Genomic DNA, 14,043 nt, shown 5'->3' on the forward strand with positions numbered 1-14,043 from the left:
GACCTTCAAATGCGACTAGACTACATAGTTTTTTCCACCCATTTATGCTCGCCCTTTTCTATTTAGGATCTAAGCAGGCACATTTTGGATCTCAGCCTGTTGATCCCTCAGCTCCACTGGGGATGTCTGCTCTTTCTGAGACCAACCAGGCACTTACAGGGTGCCACCCTAGTTCAGTCATAGGACCAGTGAATTTAGATTCTATGCTGGTGCTTCCCAGAAGCAAGATCAGAGCAATTTCTGAAAAACATACCCACAACACACAATGGTGGACTTTAGTTACTAAAGAAACAGGGATACAGTTACATGTATATTCCACAAATGGCAGCTAATTTTAGAAGATAAGGCCAGAATTACCAAAAGTAGTTGTTCTTAACGTGTGGTTGACACATTCTCAGGGGTTCCCAGCTGTTTAGAAAATTAAATATTATTAGCAGATTTATAGAGTGTATAGGTTAACGTTATCCGTGTGAGCAGAGCAATTAGAATCTAGTATCAGGGCATACTCTGTCCACCAAACTCAAAGTCCACCCACCTGTTTTTGTGTTGGGTGGACAGAGAAAACGTTTATGCAGATAGTAGAATTTAATGCATCAGTGTAAAATGTCCTCCAATGGCCCAAAGGAGAAGATGCTGTTGGAGGTAAGCCATCAACCATCCGTCCTGTTTGAAATGGATAGTCGATTCATTTTTCCTGTTTTATTGTTTGTCAGCACTAGGTATATCCTCGCAGTGAGATATAGTAAAAAAAAAAAAAAGAAAAAAATTAGCCATCCACCTTAGGAGAAAACTCCTGCTTTAGGCGTTTGTTTTTGAAAAAAATAAAATAACTTTGGAAACATTTGCAGGCCAGCTGTCATGTTTGACAGAATTGTCTGTCAAGTTTTTCCTACACTTACAGAAACTGCCATGATGGCGTTTCCTGCCAATGTATAGTGATGTCTGTGGGGGCAGTAGATATCTTTAAATCTGGAGGGCAAAGTGAAAACAGGGAGACAGTCATTAAGGGCCATATGTAGGTAATGTTTGTTTTGCGATTCTCAAATTGCGATTTTTTGGGAATCGCAATTAGAGAATCGCAAAACGAAATGTAGGTAGGATTAGCAATTTCTTTTGCGAATCCCAATTATTCCTAATTTGCGAAACGCAAATTGCGATTCGCAATTAAGTAATACCTTCTCATTCATTCCTATGGGCTAGAAGGCCGATAGGAATGAATTGGAAGACATTCTCAATTTGCGATTCTCTTTTAGAGAATCGCAAATTGAGAATGCAATTGCAGGGTTGCAAGGGTGTCAATAGGACACCCTGTTGCACCCCTGAAATTAACATGTGTGCACATGTGGCCCACATACATGCCCTAAGGCATGTATCTGGGCATACATGCCCTAAGGGCATGTATGTGACCAGCATGACACTTTGAAAAATGCCAAAAAGTGCATTTTTCAAAGAAATCGCAATTTACCACCAACCTGAAGTTGGTGGTATTTTACGATTTCTTAAGCCACAATTCTCACAACTTGGGTGCTTCCTACATTGCATTTAAGGAATTGCAATTTGCTATTCCTTAAATGCAATCGCAAAATAAGGAATTGCAAATTTTGCGATTCCTTATTTTGCGTGGGGCTTTTTGTGTGCTACATAGCACACTGCCCAAATTGCGATCGCAAACGCTGAAATTCTGCGAATTTCAGCATTTGCGATCGCAAAGGGGCTACCTACATATGGCCCTACGTCTTTCTCCAATTTGTCTCCCTTTACTCTGTCTGCCAAACCCTAAAACAGACCTCTGTTTAGAGTAGCACAGTGGGAGAAAAACAATGGTTTGGAATCCTATCCCGAAGTGATTGCAAATAGATGAACTATTTGCAAGCATTCGTCCCATCGGTTGTATGATGCATTGGCCGAACCACGCGTGCCTCTACCAGGCAGTTCCAAAAATGAGTGTGTCTAACCAATGTATTTCTTTACTAACCATGCCTTTACCATGCAATTTCGTAGTAAAGGCATGTTTGGTAAAGGGATGTGTGGTAAAGTTCAGACTCTGTAACCACTAGGTAACTGCGGAAAGGAGTGTGAGGGTTAAACAATAAAAGGAAATCTTTTTCCTTCCTGTGACAGTGGAGTATATTACCAACAGGAGAATTAGAGGCTGTTTAGAACCAATGTTTTGGTTTAGATACAATAGTGGGACAAGTAAAGTTCAGACCCCAGCCCCTCCGCCCTGAGTCCTAAAAACCTGGCCCCTGCCCTATAACCTGACCCTTCCTCTGAGCCCTAAAAACATCGCCCCTAAAACCTTAAATTATCTCGACTTCCCTTGCCCTGAGCCCTAAAAACGTTCCCCTGCCCTGAAAACTGCCCCTTCCCCCTGTCCTGATCCATAAAACTCTGCCCCCTACCATAAAACCTACCGACCCGCCTGCCTGAGCCCTAACAAACTGCCCCTCTGCCCTGAGAACTATCCTTTCCCTGCTGCCCTGAACGATAAAGCTCTGCCCATTCCTTAAAACCTACCCCCGACCCCAGCTCCTCGCCCTGAGCCCTAAAACTAGCCCCCTCCATTAAAACCTAAAACCAGCCCCCTCCCTTAAATCCTACCCCCCTTGGCCCACCTGCGTTGAGCCCTAAAACCTTCTCCCGCCCAACTTGCCTCGCCACGTCTCCGTCCTTCGTGCAGGCCCTTCCCTCCGGTTCCTCTCCCCACCTGCTTAGTAAGCTAGAAGGACGACTGCCTTAAGTACGCATATGCGTGATTCAAGCATATGCGTAGTTATTTGGTTAAGGCAATAGATGTTTCGGTTGCGTTGAAATGGAACTCGTGATTGAAGCTGCATGGTAAAGGCTGTTTCCCGTCCCATCATCTTTTGGGAGTTTGATTGTCAGAAGTATTCTCGGAAACCTGAGACTGGTGCAGCTTTAAAAAACCTTCTACTTTCAATATTTGTGAATTCCAAAAAGTAGTACATTTGTGTCCATTTAAGGAATACATCTGCCGTTGGAGATTTGCTACCTTTATTTAGTAAACTGGTTACTAATTATGTATATTTAGGTTTCTCATGAAAAACCGAATATCTTAGTTAAGTGAGGGTGAAAAAAACCAACACATACTTTGTGGACCATAGCAAGCCCGATTCAGGCCACCAGATCCAAATACAAAGCCAAGAATATATTTATTTGGGGGGTGTCACACCCCAAACACCCCCCTGAGTCTAGCTCCTGTCTAGTAGGCATGATTGCTGGTCCGAATTAAAGCACTGGAATGCGTTGACAAAAAGAAAACATGCATTAGATACAAAAGAGACAAAATGATATGCTAAAGTCTACCATATTACTCCATCTTTTAAAAAACGAAATTTTGAAAAGCGCTATCCTTTCTATTGAAAGTAAAATATCTATTTTTGTACATTTTTAATGTGCATTAGATAAAATATTTTATAATTTGTGTGTTTAGCTGATGTGTACTTGTTTCTCTACTTTTGTGTATTGTTTTAAGGTTCAAATCGAAGCAATTGCATAGGTTGTGTTCTCCGTCTTCCAGTAATGATTGTGTGGGGTCCACAGAAGTCAAAGGGTTAGGAACCACTGCTCTAAGAATCAGAAATGCAAGCTAATAAGAAGTCATTGCTATTGCGTGGATAGGGGTCAAATGTATACCTATTCTCCATAAGGCAGGTAGGTCAACCCATGTTGAAAAACATTTAAACCTAGAGGAACCTTGGAATATTGACCTTGGGGACACGTTAGAGGAAATCAATTAGAGGACAATCTAGATGTGCTGGAAATCGATAACTAACTAACCTCGGCTCAAAGTGATTCAGCACAAACATATGCACAGAACACACATGACTGAACAGTTGGTGCTCAGGATACCCGCAGACAAAGATGCCTCCAGTGTACGACAGAAACAGGCATAAGTCGTGGTCTTGTGTTAAGATATTGCAATTTCATAATAAAGTACTACAGCAGATGACTGAATAAGCTGGTTAGATACTTGCCCACGCCCACAATTAGGGGTTGTAGTGGTGGCATTCAGTAACAAACAAGGAAAAATAAGTTAGTACAACTGGAGCAAGTGGTAAGTAGAGAGCGATTGCTGTAAACTGGAAGCCATGCTGCAGTTCTCCGACCGCAAACCTAGGAATTAGATCAGACAAAGTGGATTACAATGGGTGACCTCAACTAGAACATGGTGATGGAATGAGTCTCTCGCATAGCAAATGGAATTATGCACCAGGAGAGGACCCAATTGTGCAGCAGGAATGGTTAAATTATGTGGCAAGAAAAGATACAAGTGGACTTATGCACCAGGAGAGGACCCAATTGTGCAGCAAGGATGATTAAATTATGTGGCAAGAAAAGATACATTTTGCTGCATAGTGTGGCACACTTTGTGATAGTGTTGCTTCGAGGTGTTGTATTTTTTCATATTTGAACACAGTCTGTTTAAAGTCACATTATAAAGAGTGTAATATCACAATCAATTGAATTATAATAATTATAAAAAACACGCCGCAGCCAGCGAATTGCATAATTCCAGTTGACTTGGTCTCCCAGCAGGGGAGCGGGTCATATGTATGTATGTATGTATGTATGTATGTGTGTTCTTATATAGCGCTTGATGTTACCCTTGGGCATCTCGGCGCTTGCCTTGGGAACCCGTCCTGGTTTTTCCCTGTGAGATCACCCGTGCTGGGCATACCCAAGGTGAAAGCCAGGCATCCCGCCGCGGGGGGGCCGTTGTGGAGATTAAGCAAGCTTGTTGCCCAGAGCTGCATAGTGTGAACTTGTGCTTAGAGTGGGCACCGAAGCGAGAATTATCCAGTCCGTGGACAATTGGGTTCAGGACCCTGCCGCGTCAGGAATCTAACCCTGGTCCCGAGTCTGACCTCAGCTTCAGGTATGCCTCCTCTAACCAGTGAGCCACACTTCTCCTAATAACTCATAACTATTCAAAAACTCTTTTCAGATGAAGATCACATGTAAGCAATGACCTACTCTGAATACAGTTCTTGTAAAACTCGATTGATAATAACAAGAGAGAACCTTCAAAGATGAGGATGGATATTAAATAATGATGCCTGACGATTTTTCTTCTATAAGGAACTGTGTAATTTGAGATATGTTATGTGCACGTTCTATCCGATGTATTTGAACAAGAGGTGTATAAGGGAAAATGTAGATTGTTAGTTTGTTTGAAATACAAATAAAGTATTTAAAAAATACCCATGGTAATGCAGTAATACTCTCAGTTGTCAATGGTGCTTGGAATCATTTTGCAATCGAATGTTTCTGTTTTTTTCAATGTTTTGTGCTAGTCTCAACAGTGCCAAGAAAGCCCAACAATGTTTGATTTTCTCAGATGTGCCTGAAAACTCTGCAAAGCTTTGTGTAACCAGTGATGTGGACTAGTTCAGAACATTTTGGGGAGGTTAATTGAAAAAGAAAGTGATTACATATTACAATATGGAAACACTGGTCTGCCCTGTTATCCTCTGGATCACTTCTGATTCATTTATTTCCTAGTTTCTGGATGAGCCCGGTAATCTACCACCAAGCATGAACCTCAGCCAAATCCTTGGCCTGAATCAGAACATCAACATTAGCAGCATTTACCAGTGAGTATTATCTCTTAATTAGTTTATTAGTGTGATACTTGACTGATTGTATGAGAGTAGTGTGGAAGATAAATGTGTGACACTGATCATGTGGTGGCAGGTCCCATGTTCAATTCCTAACTCCTCTCTAATAGTCTAGTGAAAAATGTTCTTACAGGGGTCACCTTTAGCAGGGTTTTTTGGGTTTAAAACGAACACCCAAATATATACACAAATGAGTCTTCTTCAAAATAAGAGTCTGTATTTTGATATTCAAGACTATTTATATTCACAAAATTAATTAATACATATAGACAACTGGCTTAGAGGTAGTAGCCCAGCAGACCATATATAATGGTTGTTCTTCTGACCTCAGAACACACTTACAGTGAAAAGCACCAGCAGCAAAACACAGCCAATTAACACCCACCTGCAATGTAGTAGAGAATGCTGTATGTAAATTCGTATAAAACAAAATTATCAAAAACCCTTTCTGAGAAATAAAATAATTTGAACCTTTTTGAGGAAAGACAAATTAGTAGAAATTCATTTTAATTGAATATAATAGGAAATAAACCCAAGATCAATGAAAGAATTCATATCAATTTACGTGAAAGGATCCTAGTTTTTAAAACGAAAAGTCAATCATGGAACCCAGGGATAATCCTGGTAGGTGAATCAGTCTTTGATATCAGCACAGAAAAAAAGAGGTAAAGGGCAAAGGAACATAAGCAAGGCAAAGTAGGGAAAGAGTTATCACAGAAAGGGTAAAGAGGCAAAATGACAATTAATAGAATATGAAACATCACTTAGTTACAGAATGTGGGAAAGGATGAGGGTACAGCAAAATATGTATGCTGTACTTGTAGAAAAAAGCCTCTATAGAAAAATCATATTTAAGATTGATTGTGTTTGCAATTTTAAAATAGTTTGTTAAAGGTAATTTTCAAAAACAATTCTAGTAATTTGTTTCTACCAATTGATAAATTCTTTTTATCCTGAAAAGTTTAATGAATCCGTTTAAGGACATTGGTTTGTCAGATTTGGCATCTATTAGAAAGTGTTTCTATGAAATCACATACAATCTTTGAAGACACATGCTGACACATGCTGATTCTTTGGACTCCTGTAGACCTGCTGAACCTCCACAAACTTTCAGTCTGGGACAACATTCCCACTTTGTCTTTTTACCGGCTAATTATAGCTCTAAATAGACTCTCATCCCAACTCCAGGCACCCCCATGTTGGAGAGTTACATATGAGCTGGCAGGCATGGACAAGGGTGTTGGCTTGACTGACAAACTTGCTTAATTTGTAAAAGCTCCTCTGGGCCTGGTGCCTAACATAGGCAAGACAGAGCATTTTCCATACAAGCATTTGCTTTAGTTTGAGAAATTCAGATGCCATTCTGGCTGTAAATGGCATAGTAGTAGCTCAACCGTGACATAATGTGGTCATTTTAGGTGCTACTCTGCCTATCCATGACATAATTGTGGTCCATAATTGACACAATGTGGGCATTTTACTATACATTCTTGCGGTCCTTGACATATATTCTGACTCCACTTTTCCTTTCTTTATAAACACATATTCTTGCTAACTTTTGCACTCACTTCTTGTTCACCAATTCGTTTGAATATCTTTGTCTCTAATTCACTAATACCTCATGTATCCCTGTCCTATATTCTCTATTTTGTATTTACTTTTATATTTTTTTTTCCTAGGCAGTGTAAAGAGGGTGCTGTGTTCTGGGACATTTTACCTTTGAGTAACAACTTCAATATAGAAGATTCGTTGAACATATCAAAGGTAAAACCATAGGATTATTTCCTTAATATTGTGGCTGCATGAGGTAAATGTAAATATAAAATGTCCATTCTTTAAAAGCCGAATCAAGGGCCAAGGTGTTGTGTGCAAACTTGGACTGAATACAGGCTCACTCGTGAGCCCGGTTTACATGTGGAGATTTAGGCTGGCTCATGGGCTCATTAAGGAGCCAGGGCTATAATATTTGGCCTGTGCTGGTATGTAGATCTCTAATGAATCAGGTCTAGAGGTGCCCATTTAGGTCTTTATCATGATCGTTCACTGTCCATATTCTTATGTAAAGACCTGGAATATAATGTAAGCCCAGGATGGCAGACTGACAGCCCAACTGGTTGCAAAAGCATTGGCTTTAGCCCCTGGTGGTCAGGAATGCCCATCAGTTGTAATGGAGGATTCACTTTTCCAGTTTCTCAATCCTGGGTTGAGCAGCTTGGTTTTTTTGCCAGCTCAGTATTTTATATTGCTTTTCAGAAAACAAGAGATACAAGCATTGGCATAGCCAATAGGTCTCGCTTTTGGGACCTTATAAGTGTTTAGCCATGCAACAGTTGATGTTGTTGCACCAAGGATATTGTGCTGCATAACTAAATACTTATAAGGTCCCAAAAGCGAGACCTATTGGCTATGCCAATGCTTGTATTTTTTTAGGATCTATCCTCTTTTTATTGTACCTTCTTCTATGAATGAACTTTTTTGGGTTGTACTATACTTTAATGGTTTTAATTAACTGTCAAATAAAGAATTATTATCATTATTAGTCCTTAGAGGCTTTGGGGGTAACAGATAAGTCATCAACTCATCCTTATCTACCAGCAGGTATCCTTAATATAGTCGATTATCGGGATCAGAGGCTATATTATCAAAGTGAAAAAGCTAAACTCCACTACTAAAACATGGCATGTGCACTATATAGCTTGCTCAATTCGATCACAAAGCCAGCAGTTCAAGACATATTCTGACTCCAGAAGTATTCTGCATGGCCGAGTGCAGCTGACATGAAGCAAAACCTACAATTTGCAAGTCTGCAAGTTTAGGAATACTTCTGGGACTCCAAACTCTTGGAGTCATAAAATATACACAGACCATTAAATAAAGGGAGACAATTTCTACTTTTACTGGCACAGACATCAAAGTGAAACCTACCTTTCATGCCAGACAAAAGATTTAAAATGGCAGGAACGTCCCAAACGGCTGAAACGATGGCGTAACATACATGTCTTAACGGCCAGTTGAAAACTTAATTATCGTTCTTAAAGAAAAATAAAACAGGAAAAATCAAGTGTAAATAAATTCGGGGACAGTCGAGGTAGTGGAGATTCTATGAAATGTGCAACGAAACAAACTTTGGATATATTCTAAGGCTACATTTGTCAATTAAATGGTTCAAATGTATTGTTAGAATGAGGTCTTGATCCATTCAGTGCTTACAAGTCAGAGCGTAAATAAAAAGAGTGGACAAAAGCCAAAGTATCCCCGAAGTCACACAAACAAAGTGAAAGCACAACCCAGGATAACATTAAACGTGACAAAGCTGATTAACTGTTCTGGGTTCACGGAATACTCAGTCTACAAGAATAAGAATGCATGATTCACGAGCATTAACAATTTTGAACATTTTTGGATGAATTGTACACCCAATATTCAATGACAGACCTGCCCATGGTAACTCATGCTGCATGTTCACACATGACCAAGACCTGCCAGGTACACCAAGATGTGTAGGTGTAGGCACACACAAGTACTTAGCTTGCTCAGAACATCAGATCTACATTTCAACCTGAAGACTGAACTCATCATTTTAACTGTGTTGCCATAAAACGTGACTTAGTCATCCTTTCAGTACATTAATCCTATCAGCAAACCACGGGACCAGAACATTGAAACATGTCCTCATCCTAAATCGCAGGGATCCCAAGAAAGTAATTCAGAGGGCAGGCAGGTTTGACTGCTTTTAGTCACATGTCTCTCATAACATGGTAATGGGAGGTAAATGCAGCAACCGAGATTTATTTCGTTATCACAGTCCTGTCATGACACAAGGACCTCTTTGTAACCGATATCCTCAATCTGACACGGACAACAGGTCATGAGAAATACATTTTTTTTAAAACAGCCAAGGGGCATGTGATCATTGTTCCTAAGTACATATCAACGAAGGACTGCAGCATGTCACTTAAAAGCTAAACACATTTCATCAGGTTTATGTCTTGTACTTTTAAATCACAACTCCACAATAACCTCGAGTATGGAGTCATGTAACTATAAAAAAACATCTATAATACACTAGAAGACGGGAACATTAAGCCCTTACCTCAAACTCACGTCTGCTATCAGAGGCTTGCAGCTGGAAACGAAAAGCGCACCTTGCCACATGTACCACAGCAATCGCTGACCTCTAACTAAAAGCGAGTATTGCAATGTTTAAATGAGGCCCGATGCACAGGATTACTGCACGCTGAAATCCTATCCCAGGCCTGACAAGTTTAGGAATCGATGCATAATATCGCAGTACATCATTTTCTTCTACAATCCAAAGGTCCATCGCAGTGAATTGACCTAGGGGCATGCATAAGTTAATGTACGTTCATAGAGAAGTGTGGCTCACTGGTTAGAGGAGGCAGACCTGGAAGCAGAGGTCAGCCTGGGGCCAGGGTTCAATTCCCGGCTCGGCGGGGTCTTGAGTCCTAAAATGTCCATGGACTCGACAATTCTCGCTCTGGTGCCTACTCGATTCACAGGTTCACACTCTGCGACTCTGGGCAATAGCTTGCTTAATCTCTGCCTGGCTTTCACCTTGCGGATACCCTGCCGGGGTTATTTCACAGGGGAATACCAGGACGGGTTCCCTAAGCAAGCGCTTAAGAACCGCTTGGTGATTTGCGCTATATAAATTCCAGTACATTTACATAGCTGGTCAGCGCAGCTCGTCATTCCTACAACAATCCTCGGATCTAAAAAACACGAACAGCAGGTCAATCTTTATACGGTATGCACTGCAGTACACTCGCACAAGTAAATAATACACCTTAAATTACAGGTGGGATACAGTTAGTGGAATGTACTTAGTAAAGTACAGCATGCCATTTCTAAACGGTCAGTCACTTAGGTCTATAGTTTGACCGAATATGTACGCCATGTAATTTTTTTATTTTTCAGAGTTTTATATAGCAAAAACTTGACCCGACAATTGTAATTAATTCTAAACTATAGATCTACGAAAGTAGACATTATGCAACCTAAACCCAATGAATTGCAGTATGCAGCCAAGATTCCATAATGGAAGTTTGACTAAGTCACTTTGTTTGTTGCAGACTGAAACTATGGAGAGAAAAAAATGTGAATGAACTGAGATATCTCGTCATACCTAAAGGTTTAAGTGTAGTTTGATCGTGACCAACGCCTGACAAGATGATGAAAGTGCTGTGTACTGTGTTCATATTTAAGATGTTTGTTTTTTAGCTTAAATAATAAATAAAAAAGGCCCGTTTGGTAGGACACAAAAGAAGCACGTAAAAGGATATGGGACAGCAGTTGAGCGTTGTAGTCCACTCAATGCGTCCAAATGCAGAAAAAATAGCACCCAAATCCTTTTTGGGGCGGAGTTACAATTCCAAAAAGAGAAGATTAAAAAATGACAGGAGGAAAAGTGGGTGCAAGGGGTGGTTTGCGCAATGTGGGGATATCCTGAGAAATTGCTTATTGTTAAAGAACACCAGCTTTGGAAACTGCATCCGTTTGGGACAAGGTATGTGGCACAGAAGGATGTTGGTAAGAACAAAAAGGAACAGCTAAAACACAATGCTCAGACACATAAAGGTTTCCTATATCAACTGTGAATCTTGCCAAGTCATGACTGACACCATTTTATTGTAAAGGTAAGTCATAACCTCTGAAATCAATGTTCAAATGGTGACAGCATTTAGACGACGATGACGGAGGTATTTAAAATCTAGTAGGTGCGTGTCGAAGTTAACGAGGTGACATATAATTCGCACTGTGGATAAACACGAATGCAGGAAAGATTTGTCAAAATGCAGAAAAAATTCAGATCCCTAGTGGAGATGCAATTGACAAGGCGGTTAGAATCCACAGCATGAAGTGATCAGCTTCCCGCGTTTCTCTGTCAATTTTTGCCGATACTGACTGCTTAACAGGGATATAAACAGACAAGGAAAAGGAGTAAAATCTGAACATGGTGTTTTTTAGTCAGGAGATTTTAACGAAGCATCCGTCTGTAAATGCTTTCAGCCCTCTAGGAATCCCAATAGCTACTGTCAGGTGGGTTGGGGACGTGGGAAACGTTCTGTAGTCATGGCTAGGTAGGCTTGTATGCCGAAGTCCGGCGGCGACTCAATGCTTCACGGTACTTTAAATTTCGCGGTGGGCTGGACCTGGCAGGAGTCTTATTCATATTTCTTCTTTCTGCTGACATATTAACATCTGAAAAGAACAATCAACCCAAACAGCACTTTGTGACTGTTATATATTACCTACTGGCGGTCGCCAGTAGGTATATATAGTTAGGACCTAGTTACCATAGGAAATTCCGAACATTCTATTGGGAATAACTTTTGCGCCGATTGAGGGATCTGCCTGTAATTTTCCTTAAATTTGCCTCGCTGCGCTCCGCTCCTTCCCTGAAAGTTTCGGGGGGATTCGTCAAGCGGGGGCCGAGAAAAAAGGGGGGTCCCAAAACGTGTTTTGCCCATGTTAATTTCCATAGGGACATTTTGACAAGGCTACAGCTCGAACGGCTGAACGGAATTATACCAGATTTGGCAAAATGGTAGGGACTGGTATGCAGCAGTGCCTTTTGTATGTTTGGTGTAAATCCCTCCAGTAGTTCTTGAGAAAATTGAATTTGAAATGTTTCAAATGGCATTTTCTATGGGACCTTTAAACACGGCTACAGCCCGAACGGCTGAACGGAATTACACCAAACTTGGCAAAATGGTAGGGACAGGTATGCAGTAGTGCCTTTTCTATATTTGGTGAAAATCCTTCCAGTAGTTGTTGAGAAAATGAATTTGAGCAAATTATTTATCTATATGCGCTCAACATTCTATTGGGAATAACTTTGGCGCCAATTGAGAAATCTGTGTGTCATTTTCCAGAATTTTGGCCAGCTTCGCTTCGCTCCTTCCCTGAAAGTTTCGGGGGGATTCGTCTAGCGGGGGCCGAAAGGGGGGTCCCAAAACGTGTTTTCCCCCTGTTGATTTCCATAGGGACCTTTAGACACGGCTACAGCCCGAACGGCTGAATGGAATTACACCAAACTTGGCAAAATGGTAGGGCCTGGTATGCAGATGTGCCTTTGCTATGTTTGGTGAAAATCCCTCCAGTAGTTCTTGAGAAAAATGAATTTGAAATGTTTCAAATGGCATTTTCTATGGGACCTTTAGACACGGCTACAGCCCGAACGGCTGAATGGAATTACACCAAACTTGGCAAAATGGTAGGGACAGGTATGCAGTAGTGCCTTTTCTATATTTGGTGAAAATCCCTCCAGTAGTTGTTGAGAAAATTGAATTTGATCAAATGATACATCTATATGCTCTCACCGTACGCGCACCGTACGCGTACCCTTACGTTAGCGAGCAAGTTTCTGATTGGCTGGCAGTCGACTGTCAACATTACAACCTGTCCAAACCAGGAAGTGTTGGCCACCATCTTGTTTTTCAGGAGAACTGAGGCACAAGAGAGCCCAAAACAAGAGTGGAAAACACGAAAAGGGGGCAGGATGGCTGCTCAGGTGGTCCCAGAAGGATAATAACATATATAAACGTTATACGCAAATAGAATTAGCATTTAGAAAACCTTTGAAATTTATTGAAAAAAAATATAGGTTTCACGCCTGATATAGTTAGGAATTAGCATTTAAAAAACCTTGCAAATTCACTGAAAAAAACATAGGTTTCAAGCCTTATTTAGTTAGGAATTAGCATTTAAAAAACCTTGCAAATTCACTTAAAAAAACCATAGGTTTCAGGACTTATATAGTTAGGAATTAGCATTTAAAAAACCATTGAAATTGCTCCTATATAGTTAGTTGTACTAACTATATTTCGCGCAGCTGCAATCCACTGCTGATGATGTCCCATATTACATCATTCATGACATGGTCAGTGACATCACTGATTACATCACTGATGACATCTCAAAGGACATCACTGATGACAAGACTTCGGTCTTGAACTCCGCTATGTCACCCTCAAAACTACATCTCCCGGTAGACATAGCGCTCGTCCGTCAGTTCCCGGCTACACATTGTTCCGGGTTCGTTACCATGATACTACGGACTACAGTCCGTAACCCGACGGACTCTATCAATAGATGCGAGGCACATTACGAACTACATTACCCCGCTGGCTACCGCCTGGGGTAGTTCTCAGTCAAAATCATCTGACCATTATCGGGACTACAATTTCCGATAAATAATGCAACCAAACTCATTACGCTACATGCTCCCACTGATTAACGGACTGACACTCATTTTTCATGAACTCAAGTACACCAAATGTTTTTAAGTATTTACTTTGAATGTATTTACTTTGAATGTTGAATGCTTTGATTAAGCGTAATGTACTTATTAGAGTGTTTCCTCTATGTCCATTGAGCA

At 40.7% G+C, this 14,043-nt stretch overlaps 1 protein-coding gene across 1 annotated transcript in view; it reads left to right on the forward strand.

The window, feature by feature from the left end:
* PROM2 (prominin 2) overlaps positions 1-14,043 on the forward strand; it is a 379,221-nt gene that overhangs the window by 282,106 nt on the left and 83,072 nt on the right. The window contains exons 13-14 of the mRNA XM_086943323.1: positions 5,527-5,618; positions 7,322-7,406. Of these exons, the coding sequence (XP_086799449.1) occupies positions 5,527-5,618; positions 7,322-7,406 (177 nt within the window). The remainder of the gene's footprint in view (positions 1-5,526; positions 5,619-7,321; positions 7,407-14,043) is intronic.

The sequence above is a fragment of the Lissotriton vulgaris genome, chromosome 11 (assembly GCF_964263255.1).
Source record: "Lissotriton vulgaris chromosome 11, aLisVul1.2, whole genome shotgun sequence".
NCBI classification, from domain to species: Eukaryota; Metazoa; Chordata; class Amphibia; order Caudata; family Salamandridae; genus Lissotriton; species Lissotriton vulgaris.